Raw genomic sequence first — 20,222 nt, 5'->3', positions numbered from 1 at the left:
TCTAATGAAGTGCAGAGGTTAACATTAGACCTTATGTGAACAGCGGAGCCTGTGCGGTAGCACCTGGAGTGAACTGGCTGCATTTGGCACCATATTGCAGATATATTGCTTCTCCATAATACAGTGCTTCAGGTTCTAGGACAATACACCTCGTAATATGGCACCTCACGGAGCATACAGTATTTCTGTATAAAATAGAAGGCATTTCCTCATAGGCTTCATATTAAAGTTCTGTTCAACAATGTGGAAATACAGACCTGTAATATACCTCTGTCTATGATCCCTGACAACCACCAATCACATAATCTGTTAATTTGTCTTTTAGATTGAAATGTCAACAATCACGGCCCAAGCGGGATCAACATTGAACAACTTGGTCCTCAGAGCTCAAGAGCTGGTCATTCTTCTACATTCTTTGCAGGTGGACAGGCAGGAGTTTGTTTGCCTGAAATTTCTTATACTCTTTAGCCTCGGTGAGTACTACAAAATACTTTTACACCTTAGTAGTGGAATATAATCTAGTGAGCATTCAATCCAGAATGTGGCCTGTTCTATCTAATCCTGGGGCCATTTGTCATGTAGCTTTGATATGCTTTGTGCCCTAAACATGTTGAGAATTCCTATGAGGAAGAAGTTTGTGTGGGCAATACAAGGGAAGTAAAAACTAAACTCATAACCCTAAAATATGTGGTTTGGTTATTAGATTTGCATTCAGTTCTAGTAGTCTGAGGAGTTGTGGTCCAATGTTATAACATAGCTCCACACTCAGAGACTCTGGGGAAACGCAACCTATATTTCCTTTACCCAATCATATGGTTAAAGGAGTTTTCCAGGATTTTAATATTGAAGACTTATCCTTATGTTGCCACTAGATAGCTCTGTCATAGCACATACAAGGAGTTAATAGCAGGAAGTTCAGTCCATATGCACATGACATGTTAGAGAGACTTGCTCGGAGAGTGAACGGGGAAAAACTGAGGCCAGCCACTGAAGAGAAGCCAGTGAGCTAATAGATGCTAGGGAGTGATTTAGAGCCTGTGAGAAGCTGTGTACAATTGAGTTTAAAAAAGCAGCCGTGATAAGGTCCAGGGTATGCTAGCTAAGGGACTGGTGGATCCAAGGAGATTGTGAAAGTGTGCAGTAAGGCCTCAGGGAAGTGGCACTTTGAGTAGGCAGACAGCTTGCGAGTCTGTAACAAAACTAGTTTGTGGGTTGTTGTGGGCCTCAGAGCAACGGAGGGCCTGTTGAGATTATACCTAAACTGTGATTGTGGAACAGCCTTAAAGTGGGTAAGGACTCGTCTACTGGACTTAGAGTTGTGAAACATGCAATTTTAGGGTCAATTCTGAAGTGCCATTATTGTTGCTGTTGGGGTGTGTAAGCCGTGGTGTTAAACCTAAAGGACTTGGATTGATAGCGCAGACTGGTGGGTGACATATGGATTTGTACAAATGCATTTGTGCATAATTAGGAGGTAATTCTGTGAACCTAGTGGCCTACTGGTCTTAAGGATCCATGAAGCACTGGGCAGTTGAAAACAAGCCTAGGCAGGATAGCCTTCACTAGGGGGCTTTGACAGTGGCACAGAAGGTCTGGGTAAAAGTCAACAGTCATCTTGATGTAACTTGACTCTCTGGATGACTAATGCTAAGATATTCTATACACTGGGACCCAGTGAGAGGCCACAAAATGTGTTGCTCTACAACTGTTTATCTGTTCAAGTGCCTAATTGCTGTGTGAGTGTAACCATACTACTTGTGACTGTAACCAGGAAGTGTGCTAGGCCTCAGGATGAGAAAAGTAATATGGAACCCTTACAAGTAGTCAAGAAGAAATCTTTCAGATGCTGTATTATAGAGGTATGCTTCCCTTGAAGCATTCTGCTCTACTGATAGGTTCCAAGAGCAACCAAAACAAATTAGTTCACTCCATCCAGCATCTGTTGATCAGAGGCATTAATTGCAGGACCTCAATGCAAAATATGTACCCATGTTCCTCAAATATTATGTGCTATTTTTAGTACCAATGACTTTTTTGGTATAGGGGGCCATTGGAGGTCACCAGGCACCAGGACCTCTCGACATTGCAATCTCTGCACCCCCCCCCATGGTTAGGTCCCTGTGTACTGTGAAATGATGTTAATTGTCCACTTCAATTATAACAGCTTTCCGACCAAAAGAAAAATAAAGGAATTAAAGTACTGAATCGTTTTGGATTTATCACCATAGTGCTGTGGGAGGACAAGGATCTGATTACACAGTGCAGTCTAAACTGAGTCTACAGACAGTGTGTGATGGCTCACTCACTAAAAGTTAATTATCATGAACGAAGAACTGGGGCACTCACAAATTTTATCAAGAACTTGAAAACAACACAAAGCAAATTATAATAATAAAAAAAAAATCACTTGCATGAGCAGTTCATGAACTATTCAGTATTGTTTGGTAAATGCCGTGTGCTGGATACATTAAAATTAAAGGGAACCTGTTAGGACATTCCTGATGCCTGAACCACGAGCAATGTAAAACATAGTAACATAGTAACATAGTACATAAGGCCGAAAAAAGACATTTGTCCATCCAGTTCGGCCTGTCATCCTGCAAGTTGATCCAGAGGAAGGCAAAAAAAACCTGTGAGGTAGAAGCCAATTTTCCTCACTTTAGGGGAATAAAAATTCCTTCCCGACTCCAATCAGGCAATCAGAATAACTCCCTGGATCAACGATCTCTCTCTAGTAGCTATAGCCTGTAATATTATTACGCTCCAGAAATACATCCAGGCCCCTCTTGAATTCCTTTATTGTACTCACCATCACCACCTCCTCAGGCAGAGAGTTCCATAGTCTCACTGCTCTTACCGTAAAGAATCCTCTTCTGACGGTTAAGATTTAATTTATCATTCTTGACAAATTTCAGGCAGTTCTTGCCTGTTTCACTTTCTGAATTATAAATATGGTAGTTTGCCACAGCCCCTTTGCAGTGGTCAGGTTTGGGGTGGCCCTAATGCTATGCTGGGTTCTCTGGAGGTGTCACCATCTGTTGCTGTTCTCTGGAAGGGATGATAAGGCATGGTGCACCCCTATAACAAGCTTAGAGATACAGGGTCTGCAGTAAACCAGTATACTTCTTTACTGGAGGAACTCAAGTATAAAAAATACAGGTGAGGAATAGGGCTGGCTTTTCAAGTCTCCTCCCTGGCATAAGAAGGGTTCATTAGTAGGAAAAGCCTAAGCTAGCTATCCCTCTCTCTCAGAAAGCTGGTACCCTGGCCAAAAAGCTGGTGGGCCACAGTCTGTGGCTCAGTAGTCTGGATGGCTCCTGGGTCACACGACTGGTGACCCAGGGTCTATGGATCAGCATCCACATCTCGTTGTCTTCTTCTGGTCACACATGCAGACTGGCATGAGTCTCTTCTTCTAAGCACTGATCCCTAACTACAGAACACTAAGTTCTCTGACTGCTCTCCTTGTATACACTAGCTGAACTAGAACCTCCTAGTGGGAGGGGTGGAGTGGAGAAACACTGCACAAACAAATACAATGTTACACTTTCTGTCTCTCATAGACTTGCATTAAAGCTTTGATGATACTTAATAGCAATGACAGCAGTTTGTCCAGACAAAAACGTTTTTCAGACATAACATAGCAGTATCTGGCATTTAAAAGGTCAGTCTGTCTGGCTTTGGTGGTAAACAAGTCTGGCTTTTTTCCTCCAAACCATGCTCTTTTTTAACCTTTTCAGGACCGAGCCAATTTTCACCTTTCTGCCCAGGCCATTTTTAGCAAATCTGACATGTGTCACTTTATGTGGTAATAACTTTAAAACACTTATCCAAGCCATTCTGAGATTGTTTTCTAGTAACATATTGTACTTCATGACAGTGGTAAAATTAGGTAAAAAAATTTAATTTCATTTATAAATTTCCAAATTTTAATTTATCTACATTTATAATAGGTAGTTTTACCTCTGTAAATAGTTATTACTTTACATTCCCCATATTTCTACTTCATGTTTGGATCATTTTGAAAATGACATTTTATTTTTTGGGGACGTTAGAAGGCTTAGAAGTTTAGAAGCAAATCTTGAAATTTTTAAGAACATTTCCAAACCCCAATTTTTCAGGACCAGTTCAGTTATGAAGTCTCCTTCTGGGGCCTACATATTAGAACCCACCCATAAATCACCCTATTTTAGAAACTACACTCCTCTAGCTATTTAAAACGGATTTTACAAACTTTGTTAACCCTTTAGGTGCTCCACGAGAATTAAATGAAAAACTGTTGCAACATGTCACTTTTTTTGCAGATTTTAAATTTTCATCTAATTTTTCTCCAACACATCAAGGGTTAACAGCCAAAATAAAACTTAAGATCCATTACCCTGAATCTGGAGTTTACAGAAATACTCCATGTGTGCTCAAAAACTGATGTATGGCCGCATGGCAGGCTTCAGAGTGGAAGGAGCACCATATGGCTTTTGGAGAGCGGATTTAGCTGGAATGGTAATTGGGAGCTATGTCGCATATGAAGACACCCTGAGGTGGCCCTACAGTGGAAACACCCCAAAAAGTTACCCTATTCTGGAAACTACACCCCTCAAGGACTATTTCAAGCTGTGTAGTGAGCACTTTGATCCATCAGGCATATCACAGAATTAGGAAATGCTTGGCTGTGAAAATGAAAAATTACAATTTTTTCCAGAAAAAGTTGCTTTACACTCACATTTTTCACTTTCAAAAGGGGTAACAGGACAAGATGCACTCTACATTTTGTTACCCATTTCCCCCCAAATACGCCAACACCCCATATGTGCTCAAAAAATGATTTATGGGTGCATGGCAGGGTTCAAAAGGGAAGTAGCGCCATAGGGATTTTGGAGGACAGATAATGCAGGATTGGCTTTTGGGAGCTATGTCGCATATGGTACCTCTAGAGTGGAAACCCCCATTCTGGAAACTACACCCCTCAAGGAATATTTCAAGATGTGTTGTGAGAACTTTGTCAACAATGACTCATGAAATTGGCTGTGAAAATGAAAAATTAATATTTCACTTTCACAAGGGGGAACTGGAGAAAATGCACCACCTAATTTATTGCCCATTTTCTCCTGATTACAGCAATACCCCATATGTGCTTGTATACTGCTATATGGGCGTACCACAGGGGCAAGAGGAAAGGAGCACCAAATGGCTTCTGGAAGGCAGATTTTACCGCAATAATTGACAGCCGCCATCTTGCAATTAAACACACCCTGAGGTACCTCTACAGTTAAAACCCCCAAAAAGTGACCTCATTCCGAAGTTACACCCCTCAAGGAATATTTCAAGGTGTGTAGTGAGCACTTTGACTCATCGGGCGTTTTACAGAATTAGGAAAAGCTTGGCTGTGAAAATGAAAAATAACAGGACAAAATGCAGCCCATATTTTCCCCATTTCCCCTGAATACGCCAACACCCCATATGTGCTGAAAAAATTATGTATGGGTGCACAGCAGGCTTCAGAGTGGAAGGAGCACCATATGGAGAGAGGAATTAGCTGGAATGGCAATTGGGAGCTTTGTCGAATGTGAAGACCCTGAGGTGGCCCTACAGTGGAAATCCCCAAAAAGTGCCTCCATTCCGGAAACTACACCTCTCAAAGAATATTTCAAGGTGTGTAGTGAGCACTTTGACTCATCGGGCGTTTCTCAGAATTAGGAAACGCTTGGCAGTGAAAATGAAAAATGAAATTTTTTTCCAGAAAAAATTGCTTTACACCCACATTTTTCCCTTTCACAAGGGGTAACAGGACAAAATGCACCACACATTTTGTTCCCCATTTCCCCCCCGAATACGCCAACACCCCATATGTGCTAAAAAAAATGATGTATGGGTGCATGGCAGGGCTCTAGAGTCAAACAGATAAATATGGATTTTGCTGACCTGAATTGCAGACATGGATTTTAGGTCCCATGTCGCATTAAATAAAATCCTGAGGTCCTCAGAAATGAAAAACTCCAAGTGACCCCATTTTGGAAAGAGTACCCCCATACGAACATTCTAAGTGGTATAAAGGGTACTCTTCGGCAAACAGGTGTCTCACAGAAGACAGAAATACTTGTTTAAGCATTTCAAACCACGTATTTGTGGAAAAGAAAGATTACTAGCAGACCCTAATTTTTTTCCCACAAGGGGTTAAAGGAGAAAGTGCACCCCAGTATATGTTCCCCATTTTCTCCCCTTTTTGCAAACACCCCATATGTACTTGTAGCCTGCTGTATTGGCGCACGACAGGTCTTTAGAGGTAAAGTGCTAAAACTGTTTTTTGCAGGCCTGAATAAACAGACATGGATTTTAGCTGCCATGTCACATTTAATAAATTTTCTGAGGTCCCCAGAAATGAAAAACCCCAAGAAAGAGCACCCCCGTACGAACATTTCAAGTGGTGGAAAGGGTACTTTTCAGCAAACAGGTGTCTCACAGAAGGCAGAAATACTAGAGAAAGGATTTCAAAGCACACATTTGTAAAAATGAAACATTTCTAGCAGACCCCAATTTTCCACTTTCTCAAGGGGTTAAAGGAGAAAATGCACCCCAGTATATGTTCCCCATTTTCTCCCGTTTTTGCAAACACCCCATATGTGCTTGTAGCCTGTATTGGCGCACAGCGGGGCTCTAGAGGCAAAGTGCAAAATATGGTTTTTGCAGGCCTGAATAAAAATACATGGATTTTAGGTGCCATGTCGCATTTAACAAATTCCTGAGGTCCCAAGAAATTAAGAACCCCAATAAGTGACCCCTTTTTGGGAAGTGCACCCCGGTATGAACATTTTAAAGGGTGGAAAGGGCACAGTTGTCTCACAGAAAAAAATATGTAGTGGTTGTTGGAAAGTGGATATGCAGGCGAGGTGGACTAAATCACGGTCCTTGGTATCCCGATCTGGATTCCTGCTGAGAGCAGGAGCTCATGGCGTCATTGGTTGCAGGGGGAAGGTGCAGCACCATGCTGCCCTTATCCGGCATGGCCGCCTGCCGGTAAGAGCGGGCATGGTGCCGCGACTCCCCCCGATCGTTCCCCAGAGCCCCGCGGACCTTGCGCCGTACATGTATGGTGCTGGGCGTTAAGGGGTTAAACCTTATGGTAGCTGTGGAAAATTACATGCTTCTCATTATTAGCTAGAAAGTCCCAAAAGTCTCTCAGTATTTATTAACCCTTTCCACAGTATCGTGCAAAGACAGTGCAAATGAACAGGATATATATGACAACACATATATAAAATGCAGTTACACAGTATAAGTCAATGCAAGTTAACCCTTTAAAGTAAAATAAACTAAGGAGTTGATGCCTTTGTGTAGGGGAAACAGGCAAATGTCCACAAATCGTCAAAGGGGTACTTCAAAGTACACCAAGCCAGCAGCAGGTTTAATTTAATTTTTTTCACCATTGAGTGCCATGTGTAAAAATCACAATGGTTCTTATACATAAGTTCCAATACAGACAGTACTAGAATTTCCTTGGACTGTCTCTTTAAAAAAAAAAGAGCACAGGCTGACACAGCAATATTTTACAGCGGTTTTAGTCATGTTGTTATGCTTTGGCTTTCACCATTGTGGTCTTATGTTTGGCTGAATTTTGAGTGCTGAGACCTGACTGTACACATTTATAATATTAATAAAGTTGGAATTGTTCTAGGTGAGGAGCACAATGGATTGTAATGTTACACTGAGTTATGCCCAATACAGGGTGGAGGCAGGGTGGCCAACCGTCCAGAAATTTCTGGACAGTCCGTGAAAAAAAATTCATACATCTATGATTTTTTTGAGGCTGGTGGTACTTGACTAGATTATTTTCCTGGTAATTCAAAAGCTTACAGTACATGCTGGTAATGAGTTCTTATCAGTATATTGAGCTACAGAAACATATTACTTATAATCTTTATCATTCATTATGGTTTTCTATTTGTTCGTAAAAAATGTTGGCTGTCTGTGATTTTGGGATAAGTTGCCCAGGAAAAAGTAAAATTCTGGTTGGTAACCCTGAGCAGAGCATGACATTGGATTTCTCACAGTGGCAGTATTTGAATCTCTGTGTCCTGCGCCCCCCACCTACAAATAACATAATCCAAACACTGAGTTAACATAATCCAAATTACTGAGTTATCACAGTTCCTATGTACTAACAATTCATTCATCATACATCTATTTTTATAACTTTATTAATTTACTGTTCCTGCTAGAAGCTTTTGAATGAAATACCAGCTGCAGGGCCGGCTCCAGGTTCATGTGGGCCCTTGGGCAATAAAGTCTCAGTAGACCCCTTGTGGCATTTTGCACGACTCACGTGGCAACAAAACATGCATGTATCATAGATGTTGATCTGTATGAGATGGGGCACCCATATCGGACTTCAGGTCAGACCCCCAATAATCAGACCTCCGATCAGACTTTAAAATAAATAAATTAACTTACTTCTCCTGCTCCGCTGCCACTCTCCTGGTCCAGCATTCTCCCCTGCACCCCTGCAGTCGCACTCCCTCGTCTTCTCTGAGCACTGCGTCCTATAAAGCGAAAATACAGTGCCACTTGCAAGGGGTGCCACCTGGGCTTAGGGGCCTGGTCACAACTGCAACCGTTACGAACCCTATAGCTATGCCAGTGCCGTCTCCCCCCCTCCGGGACAATGGGCCCTGGCACTTGCCCAGGTATGCTGGGTGCTGACCCCGGCCCTGACCAGCTATCTACAATAAAGTTCCTTTTACCAGTTAGGGGTGAGTCCCTGCACAGTCTGACACTGACAGCATTGATTGGGTAGTGTCCGACTGTGCCGGAATACACCCCCAACTGGTAGCACCCAGTTAGACTTTGATTGTAGACTGCTGGCAATTCATTAGAAAATGTGCACTAGAAGTAATAGAGTAATGGCACAACATAGCTATATGAAAAGTTGGTCCAGAATTGGTATTGCATGAAGAATGCTAGTAGTTACTAAAACAGACATGACAGGCGTGGTGACTGGTACTCTTGCCGCAACAGTATATACAGTACAGCAGCAAATATTTGGGTGTCTTCCAATTTCTTGGCATTACTATCTGCTGGTACTTTGTTGATCACTATGATCTTCTTCAGGATCCTGACCATAAAATATTTGCAGTACCAAAACAGGAAACTGTATCTTGAGCACAGCTGTGCCTTTAAGGTAAATATTTGCTCTTGGTATTTGCGGCACATTGTTTATATATGCGAGACACAGAAGCAGAAGCAGAATGTTTGTTCCAAAATAGACCATGTTTGCAACACTCTTTCCAAATCTGATTATGAGGGGAACCACAGATATGGTGTCGGCACAACATAACTGTTGATACTCGTCTTGGAATTAGAGCAGCAGATAGCTTGCAGAATGTACGTCACACGGGTTCTATTAGGCCTGTCACTCCACGGGAACGAGAGATTTCTCATCGCCGCAGAGTCTCTGGCCAATCCTGCTTAGACTATTTCACACAATTATTTGTCTCTTAGACAAAATAGTAGGAGATGGTTCAGGTCAAGTAGTATAAGGGTAAGAGACGGAAAATTTTCACAGCTCCATTAAAAAAAACAACAAGATCAATTCATTCTGCTCGTTGAGTTCATTGCTTGATGACCTAATTTAGGTTCAGGTGGAGGAGAGCAGGGAGACGCGTAGTGGCGGCAGCAAGCGAGCGAAAACCAAGCTCACGTGCAGTGTTAAAGTTTTCAAATGGTTTGGTATTGCCAGTCCCATTTTGCAACACTGGGCCATCGACATGCTTGTTCAATCCTAACTTAGTGCACATTCTCACAAACCTATGTACTTTGCAGTTTTCCAAAACGTGGATCCGCAAAAATACAGATGACGTCCGTGTTAGACGTTTTTTTACTGGTCCCATGGTAACAATGCCTATTCTTGTCCACAAAGCGGACAATTAAAGGACACTCTCTATCTTTTTGCTGGCCTATGGAACGGACATACGGATACGCTGTCTGCATTTTTTTGGGGCCCCATTGAAATGAATGGGTTCACATCCAATTTGCATTTTACGGTTGGGAAATGTGAGCGCCAATGGATAAATCCATCCATCGGCGCTGGTCTGTATCAGCCTGATTACACAGGCCGATGGAAGCTTTGAATGAGGGTGGAACGATTGCTACTGCAGTGGTTTCTCCGGTATTGTGTTCTATTCATTATCGGCAGCACATCCCGGATTACACAGAGAGAACTGTTGCTGATAATCCGGCATCTTTCATCCTTATATGAGCCAAGGAACTATTGTCCCCAATAATTGGCCCGAAAATTGTGCAGACCACTAGGGCCTTAACAATTCAGATATTGCGCCCACCACATCTGATGTTGGTTTTCATTAGTTTTTATAAAGCGTATGTTTATCTCTATTCTTGGCATACAAGTAAGGCCTCTTGCACATGACTGTATGTATTTTGTGGTCCGCAAAAAACGTATCCGCAAAATATACGGATGACATCCGTGTGCATTCGGTATTTTGCGGAACGGAACAGCTGACCCCTAATAGAACAGTACTATCCTTGTCTGCAACGCGGAAATAATAGGAAATGTTCTATTTTTTGGGGAACGGAAATATGGACATATGGAAACGTAATGCACATGGAGTAACTTCCGTTTTTTTTGCGGACCCATTGAAGTGAATGGTTCCGCATACGATCCGCAAAAAAATGGAACTGACACGGAAAGAAAATCCGTTTGTGTGCAAGAGGCCTAACAGGACCTCTACAAAACACAGACAGCCCCCATTATAACTCGCTGAGGTCTGACCGGAACCATATGGATCTGTTGGACAGTGGTTCTGGCACACCATCAGGGCTCAATGGCATAGCTCAACTAACTTATTAGAAATGTGTCTGACAACAAACTTGTCAACTATGTCCAATAACTAGCAGAATTATGAATGCAGCTCTGGAGGATAATACAGACTTCATCCTCAGACAGATATGTAACGCAGTGTATTTACCTAGCTATTCAACTATAGCTTGTATATTTATGCTGTAAAATCACGATGAGAGGTGGACATATCCGCTCATGAGACTCTTATATAGACAAGAACTAGATTGGATGTTTGGTTTCTATCTCACGCCAAAACTAACATGAAAGGTCATTTGGTGCAAGAAAATGCGTAAATGCATGTGGTTATGCAGCTCATTTTTTGTACATATCTGTGGAATTTGGCCGGTGAGAATATGTCCTAGGTCAGTGCTTTAAGTGTGTTCAAGTCTAGAAGAAATACCTGTGCTCAGCCCTGTTGGATTTCTTTTGCATGCTGCGGCGATCCCATTCATTTCTTTGGGATCACCGCTGCTCCGCGATCCTGGCCGCGACAGGTGTCGCCATGTAGCCCTAGCCTTAAAGGGGTTATCTCACTTCAGCAAATGGCATTTATCATGTACAGAAAGCTAATACAAGGCACTTACTAATGTATTGTGATTGTCCATATTGCCTCCTTTGCTGGCTGGATTCATTTTTCCATCACATTATACACTGCTCATATTATGACCAGTCCACTGCTGCAGTGGTGCAGATACGAGGTGACAAGGACAGGAGCTACTGCGCATGCGTGCCTATGCTCACTCCCACAGTCCCAGCCACCAGAAAGGCCGGCGCTTATTTCTATAATGTGCAAGCACGGCCGCCACTGCTGGATTGCAGGGTGGTCGTAAACTCCTGGAAATGAGAAGTGTATAATATATAATATATCACGAGTAGTGTCTCTTGTGTATTAATATAGATTATATCAGTGTGTAGAGAATCTTTTACCGAATATCTTATATCACATCACATGTAACATACTGTAAGCATATCTGAACTCACTGCTGAAAGTGCTCATGGTTGAGTGGGGCCCCATTGCAAGTATTGGTTAGGGGCCCCATGATTATTTTTTACGCCCTTGGTTTGCTTGCTTAGGGTGGGTTCACATCTGCGTTCTGGATTCCGTTATGGCTTTCCGTTATAACATGATTATAACGGAAAATAACGGAATCCATAAGACGGAAGGACAGATCCTTTCTTCTGCCCATAGACTTGTATTATGACGGAATGCAAAGCGGAAGCCTTTAAAAGACATTTCGTCTTAATAGAAGTCTATGGGAATCATAAGGGATCCGTCACGTTTCCGTTATGCAGAACGGAGAAAAAAGTCCTGTTGACAGTTCTATTAAGACCGATCAAAACGGAATGCCTCTTAAAGGCTTCCGTTTTGACCTCCGTCTTATGGATTCCGTTATAACCATGTTATAACGGAAAGCCATAACGGAATCCAGAACGCTGATGTGAACCCACCCTTACTGGTTGTTCAGTGGCACCTAAACAGAAGGCAATTATTAGGAACGAGCATTCCTAGGAAAGTTCCTTCACTATAATTGCCTTGATTGTTGGCCCGCCTAAACAGGCTACAGCGCTGGCGGAGTTTAGCTGCGTCTTTTGTGTATCTATGTATAAATAGATATAATCTGCTTAGAAATGAAATTTCCTCTAAGGCCTCTTTCACACGGGCGTCACTTTTTTGGCCCGGCTAAGAGCCGGGTGCGTTGCGGGAAAATGCGCGATTTTTTCTGCGCAAGTGCAAAACATTGTCATGCGTTGCACTCGCGTGAGAAAAATCGCGCATGTTTGGTACCCAAACCCGAACTTCTTCATAGAAGTTCGGGCTTGGGATTGATGTTCTGAAGATTGTATTATTTTCCCTTATAACATGGTTATAAGGGAAAATAATAGCATTCTGAATACAGAATGCATAGTAAACCAGCGCTAGAGGGGTTAAAATAAAATAAAAAATAATTTAACTCACCTTAGTCCACTTGTTCGCGAAGCCGGCATCTCCTTGTGTCTCCGCTGCTGATGAACAGGACCTGGGATGAGCTGCTCCATTAAATACCGGTTAAGGACCTTCGATGACGTCACTCCGGTCATCACATGGTACGTCACATGATCTTTTACCATGGTGATTCACCATGGTAAAAGATCATGTGATGACCGGAGTGACGTCATCGAAGGTCCTTAAGCTCTATTTAATGGAGCAGCTCATCCCAGGTCCTGTTCATCAGCAGCGGAGACACAAGGAGATGCCGGCTTCGCGAACAAGTGGACTAAGGTGAGTTAAATTATTTTTTATTTTATTTTAACCCCTCTAGCGCTGGTTTACTATGCATTCTGTATTTCCCTTATAACTTATTTGCGGTGCGGAGGCACGGCAGAAACACCACGGAAGCACTCCGTAGTGCTTCTGTGGGGTTCTGTTCCGTGCTTCCGCACCGCATCTATGAGTTTTCCAAGTGAATGGGTCCGCATCCGTGATGCAGGATGCACACGGCCGGTGCCCTGTGTATTGCAAACTCGCCGTATTCGGGCCGCAATACGGCCAATGGCGCGGCAAGGGCCTTAAGGCTCATTCACACGACCATTGTTCAGTAGTTCAGTGCATTGGGGGCAGCAATTTGTGGTCTCTAAAGCAACGGCATCATCCATGCAGCTGCCAAGATGGATCCAGACCCATTCAACTTGAATGGTTCAGTGATCACCGCAAAAAAAAATAATTCTGCAATGTGGAGGCACGGACAAACTACGGAGTACTTCCGGATTTTGGACGCATGTTTCGGCATCCGGCACCCCCACCGATCAGCTGTTACAAAATAGTCGGTAGGGCTGAAGGCAGAAAGCTACATCCACTGTGTAAGGCCTCATGCACACGACCGTAGTTCTGGTCCGCATCGGAACCGCTGTTTTTGCGGCTCGGATGCGGACCCTTTCACTTCAATGGGGTTGCAAAAGATGTGGACAGCACCCCGTGTACTCTCCGCAACTGATGCTCTGTTCCGAGGCCCCGCAAAAAAAAAAATAACATGTCCTATTCTTGTCTGTTTTGCGGACAAGAATAGGCATTTCTACAATGGACCTCCCCCACCCCCCCCACCCCCAAATGTAACAGCTGGACCTTCATTACAAATGGCTATTAAACTTCCAGCAGGAATAGTAAGGCCTCTTTCACACGAGCGTGACGGATTAGGTCCGGATGCATTCAGTGAAACTTGCACCATTTTGCAAGCAAGTTCATTCAGTTTTGGCTGCGATTGCGTTCAGTTGTTCAGTTTTTTCCGCGCGGGTACAATGCGTTTTGATATATTTTTCATGCGTGTAATAAAAAACGAAAGAATATAGAACATGCTGCGATTTTCACGCAATGCAAACGTGATGAGTGAAAAACAATGCTCGTGTACACAGACCCATTGAAATGAATGGGTCAGGATTCAGTGCGGGTGCAATGCGTTCACGTCACGCATTCCACCCGCGCGGAAAGCTCGCTCGTATGAAAGGGGCCAAAAGGAGTTGCACAACATAGAATCATTAGAGTAGATTATAATTATAAGGGGGGGGGTGTAAAGTATGTATAAAAGATGCTAAAAAGGACATGTCCGGAACGATGGCAGGTCCTCTTTATTTCGAAAGAGATCCTTATGAACTGACTTATAAATGGTTTACCAGGTTTTAAGTTATGGTACAAATAGTACAGCAGACTGCACAAAAACAGAAGCTTGATGAAACAGAGGCCAACACTAATGTAAACAGTGTTAGGCCTCATGCACACGACCGTATGTATTTTGCGGTACACAAAAACGGATCTGCAAAAAATACAGATGACGTCCGTGTGCATTCCGTATTTTGAAGAACGGAACAGCTGGCCCCTAATAGAACAGTCCCATCCTTGTCCGTAATGCGGAACGGAAATACGGAAATACGGAAATGGAATGCCCCTTCCGTTTTTTTTTTTTTTTGCAGACCCATTGAAATGAATGGTTTCGTATACGGTCCACAAAAAAAACGCAACGTATACGGAATGAGAATACGTTCGTGTGCATGAGGCCTTATAGAAATCCATTCTCTTTGTGCGGCTGAACTTAGCCTTTGTCAGCAAAATGCCTCTCTAACAAGAAATGACTAGTTATCCACTTGAAGCTTCACATGCTAATACAACATCTATCCGTCAGAGCACAATGATTCAATTAAGAAAATGACTTATTACGTTTAGTACAATTCATGTGAGGGTGGAAAAACACTGTATACAAAACCTTAACCGGCATGAAATCATTGACTGAAATGAAGAATAATAGCCTCAAATTGACACTTTATTCCTGTAAAGTGAGCAGTAGAAGGTCTTTATTCTCCAGACTGGAAATATATAGACACACTTTGCAACTTATGTGCAGCACCCCAGAACAGGGTCACTGCATGTAAAATGTTCTTATTTACTGTGTATACTGTATACTTAAAGGGGTTGTCAGGGTTCAGAGCTGGATCCGGACATATCCCCTTCTTCACCCAGGCAGCCCCTCTGAGATGAGCATCAGAGCATTTCATGCTCCGATGCTCTCCCTTGCCGTGCGCTAAATCAAACAGGGCAAGGGCTTTTTCTTAAGATCCGGTGACGTACCTGGTCACTGCTAGGTGGACGCTTCCCAGAACATAGACAGAATCGGTGTCATGCACCTTGCCTTTACCTTGTAATACTATGTTTCTCCTGTGTAACAGATGTTTTTCCCTAGCGATTTCCCAAGTTCTGGGGCCACTCCTGGTTCTGACTTCATTTTCAGAATGTGTTGTATGGTGAGACCATAATATGTTTGCGCGAGACTGAAATGCAGCAGATTCGCATGCAACAAATCCACAGTGTTTTTTTACAATACCAGGAAAGTGGATGTAATTCTGCAGAAAATCCACAGCATGTCATGGATTTCAACCTTTGCAACGCATCCAGTCAGTGCTCCGTTTCCAGATACTTCCAAATCCCATGCAGATAGAGGTAAAGAATACAACTCTGCAGCTGCCACAAGGGGGAGCATATTTCATACTGTATTAGTACTGACGTTCGTTCAATGTGCTAATACAGTATATGCTCCTAAACCTCCCCCTACTGGCTGCAGACACAATTTTGTCACAATAAAATATTGTGCATGTTAAAACCAGGTAGTCGCTAACATACTTTTTCTATTGTGTTTTTATTTTCTGATTGTAGATTTTTTTTTATTCTTTTTTTTTTTAAACATGATTAATGGGGCGATTGTCTTGCCTGAGTTGTTCTTAATAACATTTAGAGATACACTTTACGGCAGCCACCATGGGCCATAGACACAGTACTTTGAAGGGGACTCATTTACTACTATGGAAGAGTTTTCATATTCTATGTGACCTGTGCAGAGATCAGGAGAGAGATAAACTTTGACAATCACATATTGTGAATGGTGGAACCTGTATTATTCTATCTATCTATCAATCATGTCTTTCCAATCCTGTCTGTAATGATGAGCAGATAACTGCAGTAACGTGATCTGTACAGATACAAGGCTTAGTGGCCAGTGTGAAAACTGCATGATTTTATGTTGTTTTTTTTCTATAGATATTGACATGAAAAATGAATGTTTAACATAAAAACATGATTTAAACTACAAGTCATTTATTGATGACACATTTCTTTTAGTTCTGTCTATACAGAGTATTTAGAGATTCTATAAAAAAAATATGAGGTTGGACAGTTTTTCTTTTTTAAACATATTTTTATTCATAATGCATCATCTTACATGACACATAAAGGTGAAGAAAAGATACATTACATATTTTGATTATAGAAAACAGCAAAAAGGTAAATTGAGGTCAGTGCAAATACATTGAGGTAGCATAGTCAGTGCAATACATACAGGGAGTGCAGAATTATTAGGCAAGTTGTATTTTTGAGGATTAATTGTATTACTGAACAACAACCATGTTCTCAATGAACCCAAAAAACTCATTAATATCAAAGCTGAATATTTTTGGAAGTAGTTTTTAGTTTGTTTTTAGTTTTAGCTATTTTAGGGGGATATCTGTGTGTGCAGGTGACTATTACTGTACATAATTATTAGGCAACTTAACAAAAAACAAATATATACCCATTTCAATTATTTATTTTTACCAGTGAAACCAATATAACATCTCAACATTCACAAATATACATTTCTGACATTCAAAAACAAAACAAAAACAAATCAGTGACCAATATAGCCACCTTTCTTTGCAAGGACACTCAAAAGCCTGCCATCCATGGATTCTGTCAGTGTTTTGATCTGTTCACCATCAACATTGCGTGCAGCAGCAACCACAGCCTCCCAGACACTGTTCAGAGAGGTGGACTGTTTTCCCTCCTTGTAAATCTCACATTTGATGATGGACCACAGGTTCTCAATGGGGTTCAGATCAGGTGAACAAGGAGGCCATGTCATTAGATTTTCTTCTTTTATACCCTTTCTTGCCAGCCACGTTGTGGAGTACTTGGACGCGTGTGATGGAGTATTGTCCTGCATGAAAATCATGTTTTTCTTACCTTGCAGACTTCTTCCTGTACCACTGCTTGAAGAAGGTGTCTTCCAGAAACTGGCAGTAGGACTGGGAGTTGAGCTTGACTCCATCCTCAACCCAAAAAGGCCCCACAAGCTCATCTTTGATGATACCAGCCCAAACCAGTACTCCACCTCCACCTTGCTGGCGTCTGAGTCGGACTGGAGCTCTCTGCCCTTTACTAATCCAGCCATCTGGCCCATCAAGACTCACTCTCATTTCATCAGTCCATAAAACCTTAGAAAAATCAGTCTTGAGATATTTCTTGGCCCAGTCTTGACGTTTCAGCTTGTGTGTCTTGTTCAGTGGTGGTCGTCTTTCAGCCTTTCTTACCTTGGCCATGTCTCTGAGTATTGCACACCTTGTGCTTTTGGGCACTCCAGTGATGTTGCAGCTCTGAAATATGGCCAAACTGGTGGCAAGTGGCATCTTGGCAGCTGCACGCTTGACTTTTCTCAGTTCATGGGCAGTTATTTTGCGCTTTGGTTTTTCCACACGCTTCTTGCGACCCTGTTGACTATTTTGAATGAAACGCTTGATTGTTCGATGATCACGCTTCAGAAGCTTTGCAATTTTAAGAGTGCTGCATCCCTCTGCAAGATATCTCACTATTTTTGACTTTTCTGAGCCTGTCAAGTCCTTCTTTTGACCCATTTTGCCAAAGGAAAGGAAGTTGCCTAATAATTATGCACACCTGATATAGGGTGTTGATGTCATTAGACCACACCCCTTCTCATTACAGAGATGCACATCACCTAATATGCTTAATTGGTAGTAGGCTTTCGAGCCTATACAGCTTGGAATAAGACAACATGCATAAAGAGGATGATGTGGTCAAAATACTCATTTGCCTAATAATTCTGCACGTAGTGTATATCAAAAACCAAGAGGTAAAAGCAAACCTCCCCTCCCACCCCTCCTTCCCTAATCCTCCCACCCCTCCCCAAAGGATGTCAACTCCTACTCCCCCCCACATATTATAAAATCAGAGCAAAAACATATATGTTTTACGTGGTTGATGACATTGGATAGGACCCCTGAGTACCCACCCCAAGTTTCCCTAAGCTTCCAGTTAGTAACGCTTTAGAATACCACTCAGTATACCTGAAAGATGCCATCAGCTCCCCGATATCTCTCCGTGGGATATGTTTTTCAATAAAGGTTTGCCATTTGCGTAAAAATCCCTGTGCTTTTTTCTCTTTCTGGTGCTCTGTGTCAAGTTTGTTTATGTACATAAACTGAGACATCTGGGAGACTAGTTCGCCAATTTGAGGGGTATCTGGTTTCAGCCAATTATTCAGAAGGCCATGGAGAGATATCAACAGGGCCACATCCACTATTAACCTTGGCTTGGAGGTATCATCAAATACATGAAAAAGTAACACCTTAGGGCTATGAGCTAGAGATTCTCCCCACGTGCCTTTAACCCAGCTTGATACTGTTCTCCAGAAGTTCTGGACAGACGCACATTCCCACACACAGTGCAGCAAATCCGCCATATCGGTGCCACACTTCGAGCAAGCTGTCAGGTAGTCCTTTCTAGGTAACCGTCTTGAGACATTGAATGCATAAATCGCTGAGTGCATGAGGCGGAAATGTGATTCCCTCCATTTCTCACAGGGCACTGCTTTACAGACCCTCACCCACCTCGACAAAACCTCCTCCACTGGCAATGACACCTGTAGCTTCTTCCCCCATTTTTTTTAAAAGACCGGCTTCTACTTTTTTATCAACTGACTCTCTCATTATGTGGTATATTTGTGAAATAGAGTATCTAGTATCCCTGTGCACTAAAGAGAATGCCAAAGATTGATTTATGCATTCACTGGATACATCTAGCAGTCTTCGCCTGCAAAAATGAATGACTTGCTGGTAAGCCAAAAACTGGGTATTCTCAAGGCCAAATCTATCACATAACTCTGGGAACGTCAGATATCTCTTATCAGAAACATGGAGCATGTCCAGAAATGTGTTTATACCTCTGGTCCTCCAGATCTTAAACATCTGATTTTGGGCACCCAGGGGAAATTCTGGGTGTTTCCAGAGTTCCATGTTCCTGGAAGCCAGGAATGGCCTCTTGGCCAATTTACGTACCTCTTTCCATGCAACTATGGTGTCTCTCAATATCAGTGAGTGTTTTAGATGGGGTGGGAGTGCCTGCCTCCTAGTGTGGAGTAAATTAACCAACGGCCACCTGACTGCCAACTGTTGCTCCAAAATAGGGTCTGAGCAATAGTGAGTCTTGTGTATCCAATCCAGGCAATGTCTGAATAGAGAAGCTAGATTATATAGACGTATGTTTGGGATGTTCAAACCTCCTCGGTACTTGGGCAACATTAGTTTGGTTAGTGCCACTCTAGGTTTTTTCCCTGCCCAAAGAAATGATGTGAACAGTGACTGGATATCTTTGGTGTCCGAATGTTTCAAGAGTAATGGCAAAGTTTGCATGGGGTATAAGAGCTTCGGGAAACAGATCATCTTAATAAGATGACTTCTACCCGTTAGGGATAGCGGCAAATTTTTCCATCTCTCTAGATCTTTTTTGATTGCTTTAAATAAAGGGATGTAATTCAGGGCGTAGAGTGACTCAGGGGTCCTCCCTATTTTAATACCTAAATACTTGATATACTTATCAGCTATTATGATCTGGCTACATGACTCCGGCAGTTTAATCTTCGGCTGGGAAGCTCCTAACGTGAGCAGCATACATTTATCCAGGTTTATTTTAAAGCCTGAGACTGGGCCGAATGAGGCTAGGAGTTGTAACACTTTCTCGAGGTCTGCCAATGGGTCTGCCAGGAATATAAGCAGATCATCTGCAAAAAGCGACGTCCTCACCTCC

At 42.5% G+C, this 20,222-nt stretch overlaps 1 protein-coding gene across 4 annotated transcripts in view; it reads left to right on the top strand.

Moving 5' to 3' along the window:
* NR5A1 (nuclear receptor subfamily 5 group A member 1) overlaps positions 1-20,222 on the top strand; it is a 229,004-nt gene that overhangs the window by 190,233 nt on the left and 18,549 nt on the right. For all 4 annotated transcript variants that reach the window (XM_044306163.1, XM_044306164.1, XM_044306160.1 and 1 more), the window contains exon 6: positions 326-473. In XM_044306163.1, the coding sequence (XP_044162098.1) occupies positions 326-473 (148 nt within the window). The remainder of the gene's footprint in view (positions 1-325; positions 474-20,222) is intronic.

The sequence above is a fragment of the Bufo gargarizans genome, chromosome 9, assembly GCF_014858855.1.
Source record: "Bufo gargarizans isolate SCDJY-AF-19 chromosome 9, ASM1485885v1, whole genome shotgun sequence".
Taxonomy (NCBI): Eukaryota; Metazoa; Chordata; class Amphibia; order Anura; family Bufonidae; genus Bufo; species Bufo gargarizans.
Note: the sequence above shows the minus strand (reverse complement) of the source record. Positions and strands in the feature narration are given on the sequence as shown.